Below are 17,299 nucleotides of genomic sequence, written 5' to 3'. Positions count from 1 at the left end.
CTGTACCATGCGTCATGTTCTCTACTGTCTACATTATGTTGAGACTCAGTGTTGTGCAGATCTAGACTGTCGCGAACAAACGTTGTCAGTGGTTGCCCAAAATGTCCACTCAAACGCGGTTCCTAAGATAGTGAACGCGAGTCGCCGTGTGGCTCCTTGACATTGATATCAAATTCATATGTCAATGTATAACGGTATAATTGCATGCTCTGCTCAGGGTCCTTGTCATACCATCGGTGACCATTGCCAGAGCTCCAACACGCTATCAAGGCAGGATCGTGCTGCGAAATGCAGGCCGGAATTTTCCCAATCCCGACGTCGTGGCGCCGACCGAACCTGAAACTTTAAACTTCAAACCGAGTAAACCCGCTTCTACCGCATTTGCACGAGCTAGGGAATGCTTGTGTTCTGACGCGCCTTTTCGTGTTTGAAACAAACATGACAACCCTCGCCTGTATACCCCGTGGGACATTGAGTAAGCAAGCTTTGGCGATACAACAATCTAGAATCCTGACAAGTGGTGGAGCAAATGCCACCTTGGCCGTCCACACCCACCCATCTATGATTATTATGATAACTATTCTGTACTCGGTTAATATCGCCCACTGCTTGAGACCTTAGGTTAAAACAGATTGAGATTTCTATTGCAGTTGCATGGTCTTCTATAATCTATGTACTTCAGCTTTCCTTCCTTTCATTCAAATCACAACCAGACTACTACAGAATACACCATGGCGCCTGTCCCGGACGTCCAATTCATTGAGTTCAAAACACTGGACGGCTTGACACTAAGAGGGTCATACTATGCCACGCTACAGCGAGCACCAGCGGTCGTTATGACACCCGGCGTTAGTACCCCACGCATTGCCTTCAAAGATAATGGAAAGCCACCAATGTTAACCAACTCTCCAAACACAAAATAGTTCAATTGGCCCCGCGAATTTCTCGTCACCGACGTAGCGCTCCAATTCCAGCTCGCAGGAATCAACGCGCTTGTCTTCGACCCGCGCTGCATAGGAGCCAGCGATGGCCTTCCACGTAACGACAACGACCCCTGGGCGCAAATTGGCGACTACCACGACGCCGTGACCTGGATCAAGGCTCAGCCGACCGTCGACCCATCCGCCATCGGCCTGTGGGGGTACAGCATGTCCGGGATCCTCGCCATATCTGCCGCGGCCGTCGACGTTCGGCGCGTCAAGTTCGCCATCGCCATGTGCCCAGCCTGCGTCTTCAGCATGCCGTCTCTGCGCACCGTCCTGGCCAAGGCCATGCAGGACAGAGAGTCTCGGCTACGCGGAAACGAGCCTTATTACGTTAGCACGCTAGATCGCCACGGCTTCACACCCGGCGGGCTCAAGACTAACTGGGACACGAAGGACATCGAGCGGCTGGAGAGGATGATCGAGGAGGGTAAGGCGATGGGGGTCAGCAGCACGGCCACCATACAGTCGTATGCTCGAGTGCCATTTTTCGACCCGCGTGGCGCTTTTCAGTTGCTGGAGGGGAGGCCAGTGTTGGTCATATCGGGTGCGCAGGACTCCATCTCGCCGCTAGAGGTGCAGAAGGAGTGGTTGTTGAGTCGGCTGCCTGAGCCAAAGGAGCATCATGTGGACCCAAGTGGAGGCCACATGGATATGCTAAGCGGTGAAATATTTCCCAAGATTATGGAGGTACAGCTCGAGTTCCTGCGGGATCAACTGGGGGCTAATATATGAAAGAGGCAAGTACCAAGTTTTCTTGTGTAATGCGCTGTCTGATCCACATGCAGCGCACTCGGGCGCCGAATTCAAGTACACCAACCAGTTTATATTTAAAATCATAACATAGGTGTTTATTTGGTGGCGATTGGAACTGTGACGTATACAAACGGGATTTTGTGCTTCTTCAATCCCGCCAAAAGGGTGTCGTTATTCTATAACCAAAAACCGCTAAATTGCAAGCATTTCTCCATTTCTACAGCGCGTTTCGTTTTACAATACAAAATTCCTAAAAATTGCCAACGGTTGAAGATACAAATTATTGTTTACATAGACCCTAGTTCCGGTACAATGCTTTTTCACAGCGCCTTTTTAGTAAAATTTTACTTTTTCGTTACTACAAAATAAGGCCAAAAAGAAAACGCTGTTTCCAATTTCTCAACCCTTTACCAGTAGTTACCGAATATTGAATTGGCCAATGTAAATATCATCAACCTTATCGTTTACTGTACCTTATCGGTTAACCTACATGTGCAGAACCGAACACAAGACTCTCCTATGCATAGCGCTCACAATCATCCAGTTGTGAAGAAACTGCCTGAGGCTGCTATTTCCGACCGTCGACCTATGTCAACCCGTACAGATAATGAACATGCTCCAAACCTTTACTTGCCATCGCAAAAGTCCAACAGGCATAACCACAGCCATTGTTACATTTCAGAAATTTGGTCGTGATAGGCAGATTTACCAGCCTATGGTTGGCCTTGCATGGGGCTTTTACCACCGCCATGGCCACTGAGCTCATCCCTCCGAGCCAAGATCCCTGGTACGGAGCACCATAAGGATTCGAAACTAAAGCCCCGGGACAATCTTACGCACTCGCCAAGCGCCTTCAAATATAACAGCTCTTGCCAATAAGTCAGCAGACGCTCATCAGCTGTTGTTCCGATCAACAGACAGTCGCTACAGACCATCATGGGCGGTGACGACTGTTTCCCTGCCAACCTTACTTTGCTCAGTTGGCAGGGATAAGCCTGCTTTGCTTTCCTATCAGATACCCTACAATATACTTGACGTCGACCAGAGCCCAAGCTACGGATTGTCGATCATCTACGGAGAGGACATCATGGCTGATTTGCGGGAGTGTCTAAGTCGCGGCTGGGCTGTGAGCGTGCCGGACTTTGAAGGAACTGATGCAGCATTCTCAGCGGGGCCTCAGGCCGGCCACGCAGTCATCGACTCTGTCAGAGCTGTCCTGTATTTTACAAACCTCACGGAGCAAAGCAAGGCCCGCTATGTACTCTGGGCTACTCCGGCAGCGCATTCGCAAGCGGCTTTGCAGCAGAGCTGCAGGCCTCGTACGCACCCGAGCAAGACTTCGCGGGGATAGCTGTTGGAGGAGTGCTCTCCAATTTCACCCAGATCATATGCAATGTCACGGGTTCCCCTGTAGCTGCGATCGTGTGGTATGCACTACTCGGCCTCACCGCTCAGTATCCAGACGCTCGGCAGTATTTGATCGACCACATGCACAAAGAGGGGTTGTATAATGCGACCACCTTTCTCATTGCGTTGAAGATACCAGCTGCGGAGGCGATTGCTCTGTTTTCAGGACAGAGCATATTCGACTATTTCATCCAAGGCGACGAGATTATAGAGCCCCTGAACTGGCCAGGGTGATTGGTAACAATTGGCATGAAAGTTATTGTAAGTGACCCACTCTGGCCTTTGGCATTTCTCAGTGTCCTATTAACGAAATTAATTTTGTCAGACGGCATCCCCCAAATGCCGGTCTTTGCATACAAGGCAATACACGATGAAAATACCAACATCCGCACGACAGATGAACACGTCGCCAGGATATGTGGTGTTGGGGCAAACGTCCGCTACGACAGGAATACCATTGGAGGGCATCAGGAAGAATCTATAAGTGGCGACAAAAGAGCGTTAAAATAGCTATCTGACGCTTTGGATGGACGAGAGCTTGAACCTAAAACTGGTTGCAGAGTTCGGGACGTGACGGAGGGGGTGTTTGAAATGCAATGCTGAGAACTCAGTCGCAGCATATTACAGGGAACTTTTCAAGGCAGAATCAAATGAAGCAATGATAGACTTATAAACTACAACCCCTGGCCGTGCTCAATGTTGTAGTCTATGTGGAAGTAATTGTCAGATATAAAGTGTGTTATTCTTTCGAGCTGCTGTGCGGAATGATAAGTTCAGCGCGTGCTCGCGCAGAGTACCCGACGGGAAAAGGACATGCGTGATAGGTTCACAAAGAGTGCCTCGGAATATTAGCATGGATTAATGTTTACAAACGCTGGCAACGCAGATGACGAAACCTCGGCTTTGCATAATGCGGGTCGAATTGAACCAGCAGCAATTTGTTCTGCATATTTGGAAGCGCTAGACTACCTAATAAATATTTATATCTATAACTACAGCCATATGTTATCGGCCGTTGTTGGTGCATCCATAACACTGCAGAGAAAGACTCACTTTCGATTTTACATAAACCGTCAGAATCGCACCAAAGGCCTTTTCGCGGGCTAGGAAGAATCTTCCACTCATAGCTTTTCCTCTGTCTAGCCTTTGCAAACACTGGCTATGCAGATCGCCAAGGCGATAACTCCCTAGGTATACAGGCAGTTTAGACAGAACCGGGATCGATCATCCCCTAACCGGTGACACGACATTGCGATTATCTCGCCAACTGCTCTGGTCAAGCAGCATCACAATTAGCCGTTCCTTGCCATCCCCAGCTAAGTATACTAGCTAGTTACTGCAGCCATGCTACAATGTTTTAAACAACGTTCTTGTATTCGCAGGTTTGGTCATCTTCACTGACTTGCTCGTCTAAATTGCGATTAATGGTGGCGAGCTGTGAGTAATTATTGTTAATGGGTTCACCCATGGTACTACTTTTGTTCAATGCCGCTTTACCCATAATCCCAGTTCCAGAATTGCCGCTCATGTCCCAAAGCCGGGTGGCTGACTCGAGATTATGTCTTCTTGGTGTTCAGTTGTAAATGCGAAGAAACAATATTTGTGATGTTCAAAATTCAAATTATGGGGTAGTGTTGTCAGACAGTAATAGATCACGGGTATGGTTATTTCATAACCACAAATAGAATAAATCCGTAACCGCGTGGACATCTACCTTTACAGTACGTTTCGTTTTTCAATACAAAAGACTCAATAACTGCGAAGCCATATACAAGTTTCTCACGTATCGCTTGAACACCTACCGGTAAAAAGTTAAAATCTTTTTAACACGATCGTAACTGTAATCTATTATACCTTTTTTACACCTTCTAATTACGACTCACGAGCGCGCGTCATTATTATAACCGATAAAGGTATTTATTATCAAATAGACTAATAGCCTTGTTTGAATGTATTATATCTATACCCGCTTCCAACCGAAATCAAAATAATGCAAACAATGCTGCAAAAACTACCGTTGCGGCCATGTTAAAATTTTGGGCCCTGTGCAGGCGGTCAGGCGGACACATGGGAAAGCTTTATATAGCTTCCCTTGGCGTTATGTACCGATATTGGTTAGTACTGTAAATCTATCCACCCGGTTGTAATTTATTCGATTTGTTGTTGTAAAGTAACCACACCCTTATGCAAAGTCACCAGGAGGTAATTTCAAGTGAAGGCCACCAACGCCATGTTGTATGAAGCTCAATTCTACTCACTGGCATAAACCTTCTTCATCCTTAACCATCGCCTCCGACATTCTTTTATCACTTATTCCCCCAATTTATCTAACGTGGTTTATCAGGACCCGGGCCACTTTTCCAACATGGACCATCCTTTCTCTTCAATACGTGTTTTTTCCACCACCAACAATGGAATCGTCAAACCAAGAAGCGCAAATAAATTTAGCGCTTATTGAGCTTCGATATGCAAAAAAAACCCAGTATTCGACGGGTCGCTGCAACCTATAATGTGCCGCGATCAACACTCCAAGCCAGAATAAATGGTCGCGCTTCTTTGGCCGACCGTCGGCCAGGCAATCAAAAATTGACGGAAAGCGAAGAGGAGGTGATAGTCCAGTATATACTGGACCTGGATTCCCGAGGATTTCCGCCTCAGATCGCTGATGTGGCCGCAATGGCCGACCATTTACTCGCTGCGCGGGACGCGCGACCGGTCGGCAAGCAATGGGCTTATCGCTTTGTGCAACGACGTATAGAGTTAAAGACGCGTTTCTCTCGCACCTACGACTTTCAAAGAGCCCTTTGCAAAAATCCTGACGCGTTAAACGCGTGGTTTCGATTGGTGGTTAATATAAAGGCCAAATACGGCATCCAAGACTGCGACACCTACAACTTCGACGAAATCGGCTTTATAATGGGCCAGATTTGCAGCCATATGGTCGTAACCGGGTCCGGAAGACGCGGAAAAAGCAAAAAAGTACAGCCTGGCAATCGAGAATGGGCGACTGCAATCTGCTGCATCAGTGGCGACGGTTACGATGTGCCCTCATATCTCATCGTTAAAGGCGTCCATCATCTCGCGAATTGGTACACAAAAGGCGGTCTCCCAGCATTTTGACGTTTAAAAACTACCCCCAACGGATGGACAAATAACGAAACTGGCCTCGATTGGATTCAGCATTTCGACAAACATACAAAATCGCGGACAAAAGGCGTAAATCGGATGTTAATACTCGATGGGCACGGCAGTCACCAATCCCCTGCATTCGAGGGCTATTGCAAAAATTATAACATTATTCCGCTTTGATTACCTGCTCATTCATCTCACCTAACTCAACCACTTGACGTCGGAGTGTTTAGCGTCCTTAAGCGGGCGTACGGTCAAGAAATTAACGACTTTATCCGGGCCCATATTAACAATATTAGCAAAATCGAGTTTTTGTTGGCCTTTGCAACGGCCTACAAAAAGTCTATGACGAAAGAAAATATGGCCGGGGGTTTTTCAGGGGCCGGACTTATTCCTTATAACCCGGAAACGGTTATATCCAAACTGGATGTAGAACTATGGACGCCGTCACCCAAAGAGCTTATTTTCCCCAATACCGACCCCTGGGTTTCCCAGACGCCTCACAACCCGACAGAAGCCGTTTGCCAATCTACGCTTGTCAAATCTCGAATTAATCGTCATCAAAGCAGCTCTCCCACTCCAATTTTTGAAGCAGTAAAGCAATTGGCAAAAGGTATGGACGGAATGGCACACCAAGTTACGCTTTTATCAGCAGAGGTCCGCAGCCTTCGGAAGGCCAACGAAGTGCTTAGTAAGCGACGGAGGGCCAAAAAACACGTATTCGCGAAGGAGGGTCATTTACTATACAGGAGGTTCAAAATTTGGTACAGTTAAAGAATGCCGATAGTCCGGTACATGAGGAAGAAGATAAAAATGGGGAGGGGAAAAGTGCGCGACCGGTGACTAAACGACGGTGTGGCAGTTGCGGCAATACAGGACATAATGCGCGCATGTGTCAGGATGATGCAGAAATGTCTGATATATCTATTTCCGATTGTATTGAGGTAAAATAAGTAATGCTGGCGTTGCAATTGAAGTTGGGAGTTGGACCCACCGAAAAAGTGGCCCGGGTCCTGATAAACCACGTTAACAATTTTTACGATGCAAGTATCCCGTGTTAATCAAGCTATTGGCCGCTAGCCATCAGCATGACTGCTCCTCTATCTATAAGATTTTGTCTCGCTCCAAGGATGGGGATGTAAAGTCTTCATTCCGCTGCGAAATCTGCAAGGTTACTGAGGCTACCGTTACGGGCGACAAACAGCACTTTGACTGCAAGGACAAACCTAAGCCTAGTCCTGTAAATTACAATTAGGAAGTAATGGCAAGAAATCAGCTACTTGTTGGTCACAACAAAGGACAACATTGGCTGACGCCTAAGAATCGAACATGTGAAACGCGCAATATTGGAAACGAGACAATCTAGCCCAAGAAAGGCATAATTTGTCCAGGCCGCTGACTGCTTATTACAGACTTGAATTTGTCAATAATCTAGTAGCTTAGGATGATACAAGTCAAGACAAAATCATTCTGGGCGACTCATGTCTGTAAAGGTGTGTCATAATTTTGTGATTAATGAGTAGCCAAAGACTCGCAATTGAGATTTGAGTTTCCCTTGTGTTTCAACTAAACCGTAACGAGACTATTCTCGTGTGAATCGCTCGGTTATTAAATATTTAGATCTTTCCTCGTTCCTCTTTCTTGAGCCTTGTTTACTACCGACTTCGAACAAAGTGAGAAAGGAAAAAACCAATAACACCATGCTCCGCTTAGAAACCTCGGACCTGGCGCTGCTTGGAATTGGCCTGTCCATTGCATATGTGAGTCCTACGCCCAGCGGCTTGAGCTTGAATCACTAAACCTCTGAAGATCATAGTCGACGCTGCATACAACGTTTTCTTTCATCCCCTAAGAAAGATTCCTGGATCCAAACTTCACGCGGCCACACGCTTCGTGAAGGATGTGAGGCTTCTCCGAGGCACGTTTGCCGAATCTGCGAAGAATTTACATATAAAGTATGGCGAAATCGTGCGGGTGGCCCCCAATGAGCTGTCGTACATTGACCGTAAGTTGTGCACTACTTTCCACGGGGTCGAACATGCTGCTGAGGTCCAACGCGAATAGCACGATTTTACTCAGATGTGCTCCAGACATCAGGAGAGGGGGAGATGAAAAAAGAATTCTTTGGTATCGCGCAAAAGGCTCAGTCAAGTCCAGCACCAAACAAAAGTCAAGACAGCGGGTCCACGGTCGAATCCATGACCATCATGTCGAAAAAAGACGACCACGTCCGGTTCCGGCGCTTGTTCCAGCCAGCCTTCACTCACGCCGCTCTCAAAGCGCAACAGCCGATCATCGCCAGCTGCGCCGATCAGGTCGTCGCTCGTCTGATTGAGTCGCAAGCCGCCGGCGACAATGTCGACGTCACCGAGCTGGCGACTTACTACTCTGTCGACACGATGAGCGAACTGGTCTTTGGACATTCACTGGGTCTGCTCGATGACAACCCACAGTACGTGAGCTGGGTCCGCGCCATGCTCAGCGGCCTCAAATGGGTGGTGTTCACGGCCGTTCTGATGCAGGTCCCCATGCTCGGCTCTCTACTGCACGCGCTTGCCACCGGGCCGATGAGGGGCATTGTCGGTGCACACTATCGACTCGCTTCCGAGCTGATGGATCGACGACTGGACCAGAAACCTGAGCAGGCAGGCAAACCCGACATCTGGAGCTTTGTGATTGGGCGACAGCAGCAGAGTGAAAGACTGGGTATAGGGATCAAGGGCTTGACCCGCGACGAAATGCACGTCGCAGCCAGCATGCTGATGATTGTAGGTACCGAGACGTCGGCGACCGCTTTATGCGGGGTGATGTACTACCTGGGAAAGAAGGCGAACCGCAACGTGCATGACAAGTTGGCTCTTGAGATCAGGTCAGCGATTCGTCACAGTGAGGAGATTCAGAACGACCCAGGTCTGCTGGTGCGGATGCCGTATCTCAACGCTGTCTTGCAGGAGGGGTTGCGAATGTACATGCCGGGTGGCATCACACCACGCGTTGTGCCTGATGGGGGTGCTACCATTTGCGGTGCATATGTTCCCGGAGGTGTAAGTGCGGCACTACTTTGGTCAAGGGTCACATTTTCACACTGGTCGATGGATCGGGACTGACAGACGCACTCTTGTTGTAATTGCAGACCAAAGTTGCATACCATTCTCAGGCCGCCTTCAACAGTCCTATTAATTTCACTAGGCCAAGCGAATTCCTACCTGAGAGATGGCTCAATCCGGATGACTCCGAGTTCGCTGGGGATCGCAGACACTTTGTACATCCTTTTTCGATTGGGCCACGCTCGTGCACTGGGAAGGAGTATGTATCATCTTGGGTCTTGAAACGGCTTTACAGTATTTTTCTTTCTTCTTTTCGATCCGCTGACACTGCTTTTTCTCTCACAATCATAGTCTCGCCTGGGCTGAACTTCGCATATTTGTTGCCAAGGTCATCTGGCACTTTGATATTGTCCTCTGCCCCGAGTCTGAAGACTGGATCGTAGGCCAAAAGACGTACATATCGTATCAGAAAGGCCCTATGATATGTAAATTCACACCAGTCGCCGCGAGGGGTTCCGGTACGAGTAGCGTGCCATAGTGAAGTATTTGCATGATCTCTGGACTTACTCAGCGGGACAAACACCACTTTTAACCACGATCAAAGGACGCACGCATCTTCCGATGCTAATTCTCTTTCGCGCATCCAATTTCACCCGACGTGAATTTCACCTGCTGCAAGTGTGTCCCCGCGACAGATCCGGCTTAATGCTTGAGGCGGGCATAAGGCGCAGGCTGCTGCCCATGGCGGATATAGGATATAGAGGACTTTGTTTTGGTTCGGTCGTCCCAATACTGGGTGATACCGTCCGCTGCTGCAGCAATAGATTATGAATCAATATCGTGTTACCGGCGGCCATCGTCAAGCATATTTAGCTCAAGGGGTAACCATATTATTTCTGTTTCATCTTACCTTCATATCTTACTAGAAACAAAGCATCATTGTCCTAACCCCAACAACCCCAACAACCGTAATACCCTCGCCCCCTCGAGCAAGCAGACTTAATAAGAGCCTACAAACATCTCACCATCCACCCTCCACAACGCCTCCTACCAATAAGGCCGCCCTGCTCCTCAGTGCCCGCGCCAACCCAATGCCCGTCGAAGCCGTCGACTACCTAACCGTAGGCGATGGCGAGCTGATCATCAAGGTCGCCGGCGTTGCCCTCAACCCCATCGGTTGGATGACCCAGGCCCTAGGCGACCACCTCTTCAATTGGCTGCAATACCCCTTCATCCTGGGTTCGACATTGCCGGCACCGTCGTCGAATTTGGCTCGGGCGTCGTTTCCTTCACCTCAGGCGACTGCGTACTCGCCTTGGCTACAGGCTTCACTGCGCGCGAGGGTGCGTTCCGGGAGTATTTCGTCGTCGTGACGAACCTGGTAACTTCCATCCCCAAGACGCTGCCATTCGCAGACGCCGCAGTGCTGCCACTTGGGCTGGCAGCCGCTGCGGGCTTGCTTTACGAATCAGGTGGCCTAGGGCTCAATCTGCCCAGGGTTAGCCACGGTGATGACGCTCAAGATAAGAGGACGATCATAATTTAGGCCAGCGCGAGCAACGTCGGCGCCAACGCGGTGCAGCTGGCCACGGCCTCGGGCTACGAAGTCTCCACCACCAGCTCGCCGCACAACTTTGACCTGTGCAAGTCGCTGGGTCTGTTCTGGTCATCGTCGAAGACGTCCAAGTTCGGGACGCAGACATGGTAGAGGACCGTCGCGGGATCATCCGGAATATGAAGGAAAACGAAAGTTTGTCCTGTGCAAACGTACCCGTGTTTCATGCCCCTGCCAATCGTGTAGGAGAAAAGCTGCGTGACCACGGCGGCGGCAAGCGCCTTTGACGCGAGCACGAAGCCTTCGCAATCTTGGCCAATTACGTCTCGCTTCGGCTCAATTGCGGATGCCAGGCCGGTGACCACCTCTTCCTGACTTAGTTTGTGCGGCGCTTTGTACTCGATTGCCATTGTCGGGATGTTCGCTCCGTTCGTTGTCCTGTATATGCAGAACTGGTCCGCTCGGTTGCCTTTTCCTTTGCTTTTCGCGGTGCGACGCGGTTTCCGGACTTTGGCCGTTGCAGATGTCGCACCTGCGACGTTGGGCCCAGAGATGGTCATCTGTTCGAGAGGTTCGGATAGGCTTTCGTCCGCCGCGCCGAGATTCATGTGGCTTTCAAGGTTTGAAGTCCTTCCACGGGCTGTTTAAGGAACCTCGTGGCGATATGACCCCCGCGAGGCATTATCGTTCATGGTGGGGATGTCTTTACTTTATGTAATCTGGCTCTGTTGGAACAATTCCAAGTCTTTGAACTATATGCGTGAGGCAGTGAGGGCGGTTGAGTAAGAATTTATAATGGTGGCCCAGGTAGAAAAGAGTGAACTTGTCGCATCCAAGCAGTCCTTTCTCCAAGCAGTTTGCGCTGTTGCCGTTTCATCATAACAGGTTACGGGTCGCAGGGCAAAGACCACTGAGAAACGCGGGGAAAAGCTAATCTCCGAGGAAGTTAACTTGATCGACCTGAGCTTAAGACGGCAATGACGCTGATATCTTCATCAGAGGTAAAACAGAGGCACCTGTGGAAAGTTTTGGGCGCTAAAAGGTCCTTAACGCATGCTGAATTAGTAACCGTGACTTCAGTAGAGCTTATTCACCTGGTATCCTACATTAAGGTCCAGAAATTAGAATGAACCTGCTGCCATTCACAAAATTGTCTAATCAGACGAATTCCATCTCTAGATAATTGTGCTTCAGCATGCTGCTGGCTACCGTATGCAGGAAGACAACCTTTCCAAATGTCCCCAACCGGTGACAATTTGATGAGAACATGGGTGGATGACTCAGAGTCCATCCTGGGTTTCTAACTGTCGCTTTCACGTCAACGAACACGCAATTAAGCCTGTGACTTTAGCAACATGGGACTTCTCAATCTTTTCGCCAACTGCTTTTGCAGTATAGAACATAATTAACGTGGATGTACAGTACCCTGGCCAGGACAGTACCCTGGCCACTTTTCCTATACCACACCATTCCCAACTCCAATTGCAACGTCTGCATTGCTTATTTTACCTCAATGCAGTCGGAAATATGTAACGTTGCGTACCCCCTGTTCGGCACCCCCCCTGTTCGGCACCCTGAAAATCTAACAACGAAATGCCTACTTTTATAAGCTGATTTAAATATAAAATTATCAACGGACAAAAATACAATCGTTTTCACGCTTCTCCGGTTCATTAACCTCTTCTTCATCAGCTAAAGGTTCCAAATTTTCTATATCCTTTTCCTGCAATCCAATAATGTTCTGTTTGTTAACCAAAAGCTCGTTTGGATCCGGAACCACCCTCCTCCTTTTAACCGGCCGTATTGCCTCCAGTTGTGCTTCCAATAAGCTGATTTTTTGCTGGGCGCTAGCCAAAAGGGTATCTTTAGCTTCGAAGCTTTTTTGGACTTTTGCAAATAAAAGACGTGAAGTAGCGTTGGTTTTGTTGGATTGGGAAAGTTTTTGCAGTTGAAATCGGACATCTCGGGTCGTTTTAGGGGTTTTCCAAATAAGTAAAGACGGGTCGTTAATTTTTTGGGCTGGGCTTTCCGGTGTTTTATCCCTTTGCAAACCGTTGTTTTTATCTTTTATAACGTTGGCATTGCTATTTTCTAACAAAAAAGGGCTTAAAAGTGGTTTAACCAAGTTTACCGGCCATAACCCCGTTGTACGCCAACCAGATTGAATGGTTTTTGCTATAAATGCTTTTAATCTGGCTTTTCGATAACAAAGTAGGAAATTTCGTTTTCCAATAATTGTTGAACAGCAAAATTGGCTAACAAATCCAAGTTGACGTCGATAAGCTTCTTTTAACGGCCCAAAAACCGATAGATCCAATGGTTGGAGAACGTGTGACGAATGAGGGGGTAAATATAGGAGTTGAATATTGTTTTGCAAGCAAAAAAGCATAAATTCGTCCGTTATATGTGATCCATAGCCATCCAAAACTAATAACCGCTTTTCAGGGGTTAAAGGTTGGGTATACGGAATAAACACTTTTTTTAACCATTCGATAGCCGTTTCGTTATTTGTCCACCCGTTTTCGGTTGCGTGAAATTTCCAATTATCGAAAAGGCTTAAATCCGTCGGAAACCATTGTTGTTGTACGTTTTTTCCCTTAAATATAACAAGGGGAGGGAGGGCAACGCCCGTAGCCGATATACATTCGATTATAGTCGTCCAACCCCGCGTTCCGGGCTCTTTCCGTTGCAACGGCCGGATCCCGTTAAGCCCTAATACCAGGCCGTTAGATCCTTTACCTTCCATTATACCGGTTTCGTCCATATTCCAACGGTTTTCCGGTTTAATAGCGTTAATAACCGGGTTCGTAATATAAAGCCACCAAGATTTAATTACCTCCGTAGTAGCGCCATTAACCCGGGCGTTATCTATTCGACGGGGCCTTTGGGTCTTAAGGATTGGATAACGAGCCAAAAAACGAGTTATCCAACGTTTTCCAAGGCCTTTTGTCTCTCCGGCGGCTTGAAGAATTCGTTCGGCAAAAAAGCGTAATTCTTGATGCGTTGGCGGAAGCCCNGTTGACGTCGATAAGCTTCTTTTAACGGCCCAAAAACCGATAGATCCAATGGTTGGAGAACGTGTGACGAATGAGGGGGTAAATATAGGAGTTGAATATTGTTTTGCAAGCAAAAAAGCATAAATTCGTCCGTTATATGTGATCCATAGCCATCCAAAACTAATAACCGCTTTTCAGGGGTTAAAGGTTGGGTATACGGAATAAACACTTTTTTTAACCATTCGATAGCCGTTTCGTTATTTGTCCACCCGTTTTCGGTTGCGTGAAATTTCCAATTATCGAAAAGGCTTAAATCCGTCGGAAACCATTGTTGTTGTACGTTTTTTCCCTTAAATATAACAAGGGGAGGGAGGGCAACGCCCGTAGCCGATATACATTCGATTATAGTCGTCCAACCCCGCGTTCCGGGCTCTTTCCGTTGCAACGGCCGGATCCCGTTAAGCCCTAATACCAGGCCGTTAGATCCTTTACCTTCCATTATACCGGTTTCGTCCATATTCCAACGGTTTTCCGGTTTAATAGCGTTAATAACCGGGTTCGTAATATAAAGCCACCAAGATTTAATTACCTCCGTAGTAGCGCCATTAACCCGGGCGTTATCTATTCGACGGGGCCTTTGGGTCTTAAGGATTGGATAACGAGCCAAAAAACGAGTTATCCAACGTTTTCCAAGGCCTTTTGTCTCTCCGGCGGCTTGAAGAATTCGTTCGGCAAAAAAGCGTAATTCTTGATGCGTTGGCGGAAGCCCTAAAGCTGTTTGGGTAAGTACCCAATCAGCCAAATGCTTTTCCTGTTCCGTAGAAAGCCTTTGAAAAGGGCTTTGTGCTTTTTTATAAGCTTGAGAACCTTTAAGTCGACTTTGAAGTGTAGACCTAGGTATTCCCCATTTTCGGGAGGTTTTTGCAATTGGATTGCCATTATTGACGTCGTTAATTGCAGATATAAGCTGTTTTTCAGTATATTGCTTCATTGGAAAATGGAGAATCAAGATTAGAAAAAAGTAAATCCAAAAGTGAAAGATTCATCGAGATATTTATAATAGAAGTTGGAGGATAAAAATAAAAGTGTTGTTATTTTTGGGTGCCGAACAGGGGGGGTGCCGAACAGGGGGTACGCAACGTTAGCTATTTACGGCTTTGGGGGAATTGAGGGATATCGGCAGATAGAGATGCATGTGATTTTTGGGGCTGTGTTATTTTGAGGTCAATGAAATGTTGTTTACGTAAGTACTTCCGAAGGTTCGTCACAAAAATATAGCTTGTCTGTGTTTGTAGCCTAGCTGCAGGCAAAAAAAGATTATTTCTAGTGCCTTTGGACTCGGCGACTCGAGTCCATCAACTTGATCTGTACAGAAACAATGATAATTAACAAGTGACAAAATCACAAATGACGAATGACGCCTCAGATCAGAACGAGTTTTGGGACAAAGAAACAAAAGCCCAGGTACCTTAGGCAAGGTTCCACCCTAGTCATGAAAGGCTGAACCGTTGCACTGGTTCTGAGCACGCCATGCAATCGATAGCCACAAATTTGAATTTGATGCGAGTATGATGCCGGCGAAAAAAAGTTGAAAACAAAACCCAACGGCTGACGGGGGTGGCTTTTGCCCACCTAAACCTAACTTCTAACTTTTGACTTGAGGGGGCTCAGGGCTGCACTGCTCGACACGTGGAAATGGGGTGGGAAAGCCGCTCACCGGTCTGCAAGAGTGCAGGGGTGCAAGACACGGATCGCACTGCAGCTTTTCTGAACAATGTGGAGCCCAGGGGCTGTCTCTCTTCAGTGTGGGTCGAAACTCCTACAGAAACCCAGAAACAAAAATCCTGAGTTTTCTCGAGAACAAAAACATGTGATTTTTCATGGCTTGCCAATGGGGAGGGGGAAATGATGTTGGGAAGCGTGAGAAAATTCCAATCTATCCAGGACTTTTACCACACCCGCTAGTGTGACAATGTGTCGGCTGAGGGAACAGCGAAAGAAGGAATCCGGTTGGAGTTGGTTGGAAATTCTGTCTGCAGGTCCTCCCCTCTGGTGCGAAAGCAGGCGGCGACCAGTTCCATTCAATGGCTTTCGGGTGAGGTGGGGTTGGGCAGGGAAGGAGACCCTTGCATGCAAAACAGAGCTGGAACACCCACCGAGCTTGGGTAGCGAGTTTAATGCGGAGCCGGCCGAGACAGTTGGGTGGTGGACCATTAGACTAGACTAGAAGCGCAAGGGACGAAAGAAAGAAAGAATAAGAAAAGAAAAAGTAACATTCACGACGTGGAGAATTTGAGGCTCTGCATGCAACTGCATAAACCTTCCATGCCGTGTTTTATATAAGGTGATGCTTTAGATCCTCAAGAAAAAGTTGAAGTGATCTTATTGGCGCTTATTTTGACTCGTGGGAACGGAAGTGATGAGCGAGCCAGAGCCGGCGACGACAACATCTCGGTTCCTGGGTTTGTCAGTCGAGGAGTTCCCCGCAAATTCAGGCGTTTCGTTGTTTGCGGATAGTTCCTGGGAGACCAAAAAAAAAACGGCGGTCGTACCGTAGTAGGTCATGGTGATTTGCTGGTTCCGCACTTCAGACGACCGCGGATCTTAAAAGTTTCTTGGATAAACAACATGCACATACAATCGATTTTCCCTGATATATTTACCCTGTAAACGCCCATATCTTCCTCTTTTGTATCTTTTGCCAACTTTGTCGACGGTCAAGATACAGCAGAAGGGTCGGTCGGAGAAAAATAAAAAAAAGACTGGGCCGCGCTCAGACCTGCGTTTGTCTGCAGTGTCACTGCCACACTAGACCGGAACAAGCAGGGCGACCAGGGTCTTTTTCGGCGTCGAGACTCTCGCTTACCAGATCCACGACCAGGCATCGGCAACCGTCACGTCACATCACAAAATACAGAGTAACGAGTTTTGTTTTGTTTTTTTGCTTCTGCTGATGGATACCATACCCAGCCCCTCCACAGATCGCCCAAGCCACCAAAATCTTTATTTTCTTCTCCCGCCGCCCTTCTTTCCTCCCCCAGATCTCTGATCCACCCCCCCTCGACTTCATCATTTTTTGTGATGTTTGTTCGTCGCCAACGGGTAATTTCTTCCCAATGCTGTCCTGAGTGCCTCTCCCGGTGATCGAAAGCGACGTTGAGGTCGTCGAGGGCGCTGGGCGCCGGGCAGAGTGTCGATCGCTCTTGCTACTAATTCTATTCTTTTGCTAAGGGTTCTTTGACTTCGATTCTATCTATTTGTTGATAATATTATTTATTTTCTTGAGACTGTTTTTATTTTCAAACTTTACAACTTTTCGTTGGGCGTGGCCGACTCTACTAACCAGCCCTCTGAAAAAGAAAAAAAAAAAAAAAAAAAAAAAAAAAAATTGTCATAAACTCAACAATAGCACGAAACCCAGTGATC

General features: G+C 47.7%; 3 protein-coding genes across 3 annotated transcripts; all 3 read left to right on the top strand.

The window, feature by feature from the left end:
- Positions 1 to 731: 731 nt before the first annotated feature.
- Positions 732 to 1,718, top strand: PgNI_12582 (uncharacterized protein; the record flags this gene model as incomplete). The annotated part of the gene is made up of 2 exons (XM_031132528.1): positions 732 to 848; positions 924 to 1,718. The coding sequence occupies 2 exons, from the start codon at positions 732 to 734 to the stop codon at positions 1,716 to 1,718; spliced, it is 912 nt and encodes a 303-aa protein (XP_030975982.1).
- A 6,257-nt stretch (positions 1,719 to 7,975) lies between these two features.
- PgNI_12581 (uncharacterized protein) lies at positions 7,976 to 9,860 on the top strand (the record flags this gene model as incomplete). Its single annotated transcript, XM_031132527.1, has 5 exons — positions 7,976 to 8,035; positions 8,085 to 8,280; positions 8,355 to 9,319; positions 9,409 to 9,581; positions 9,674 to 9,860. The coding sequence occupies 5 exons, from the start codon at positions 7,976 to 7,978 to the stop codon at positions 9,858 to 9,860; spliced, it is 1,581 nt and encodes a 526-aa protein (XP_030975984.1).
- A 553-nt stretch (positions 9,861 to 10,413) lies between these two features.
- On the top strand, positions 10,414 to 10,868 carry PgNI_12580 (uncharacterized protein; the record flags this gene model as incomplete). The annotated part of the gene is given in 2 exon segments (XM_031132526.1): positions 10,414 to 10,498; positions 10,513 to 10,868. The coding sequence occupies 2 exon segments, from the start codon at positions 10,414 to 10,416 to the stop codon at positions 10,866 to 10,868; spliced, it is 441 nt and encodes a 146-aa protein (XP_030975985.1).
- Positions 10,869 to 17,299: the final 6,431 nt, after the last annotated feature.

This window comes from Pyricularia grisea (assembly GCF_004355905.1).
Source record: "Pyricularia grisea strain NI907 chromosome Unknown Pyricularia_grisea_NI907_Scaffold_14, whole genome shotgun sequence".
In the NCBI taxonomy this organism is placed as follows: domain Eukaryota; kingdom Fungi; phylum Ascomycota; class Sordariomycetes; order Magnaporthales; family Pyriculariaceae; genus Pyricularia; species Pyricularia grisea.
Note: the sequence above shows the minus strand (reverse complement) of the source record. Positions and strands in the feature narration are given on the sequence as shown.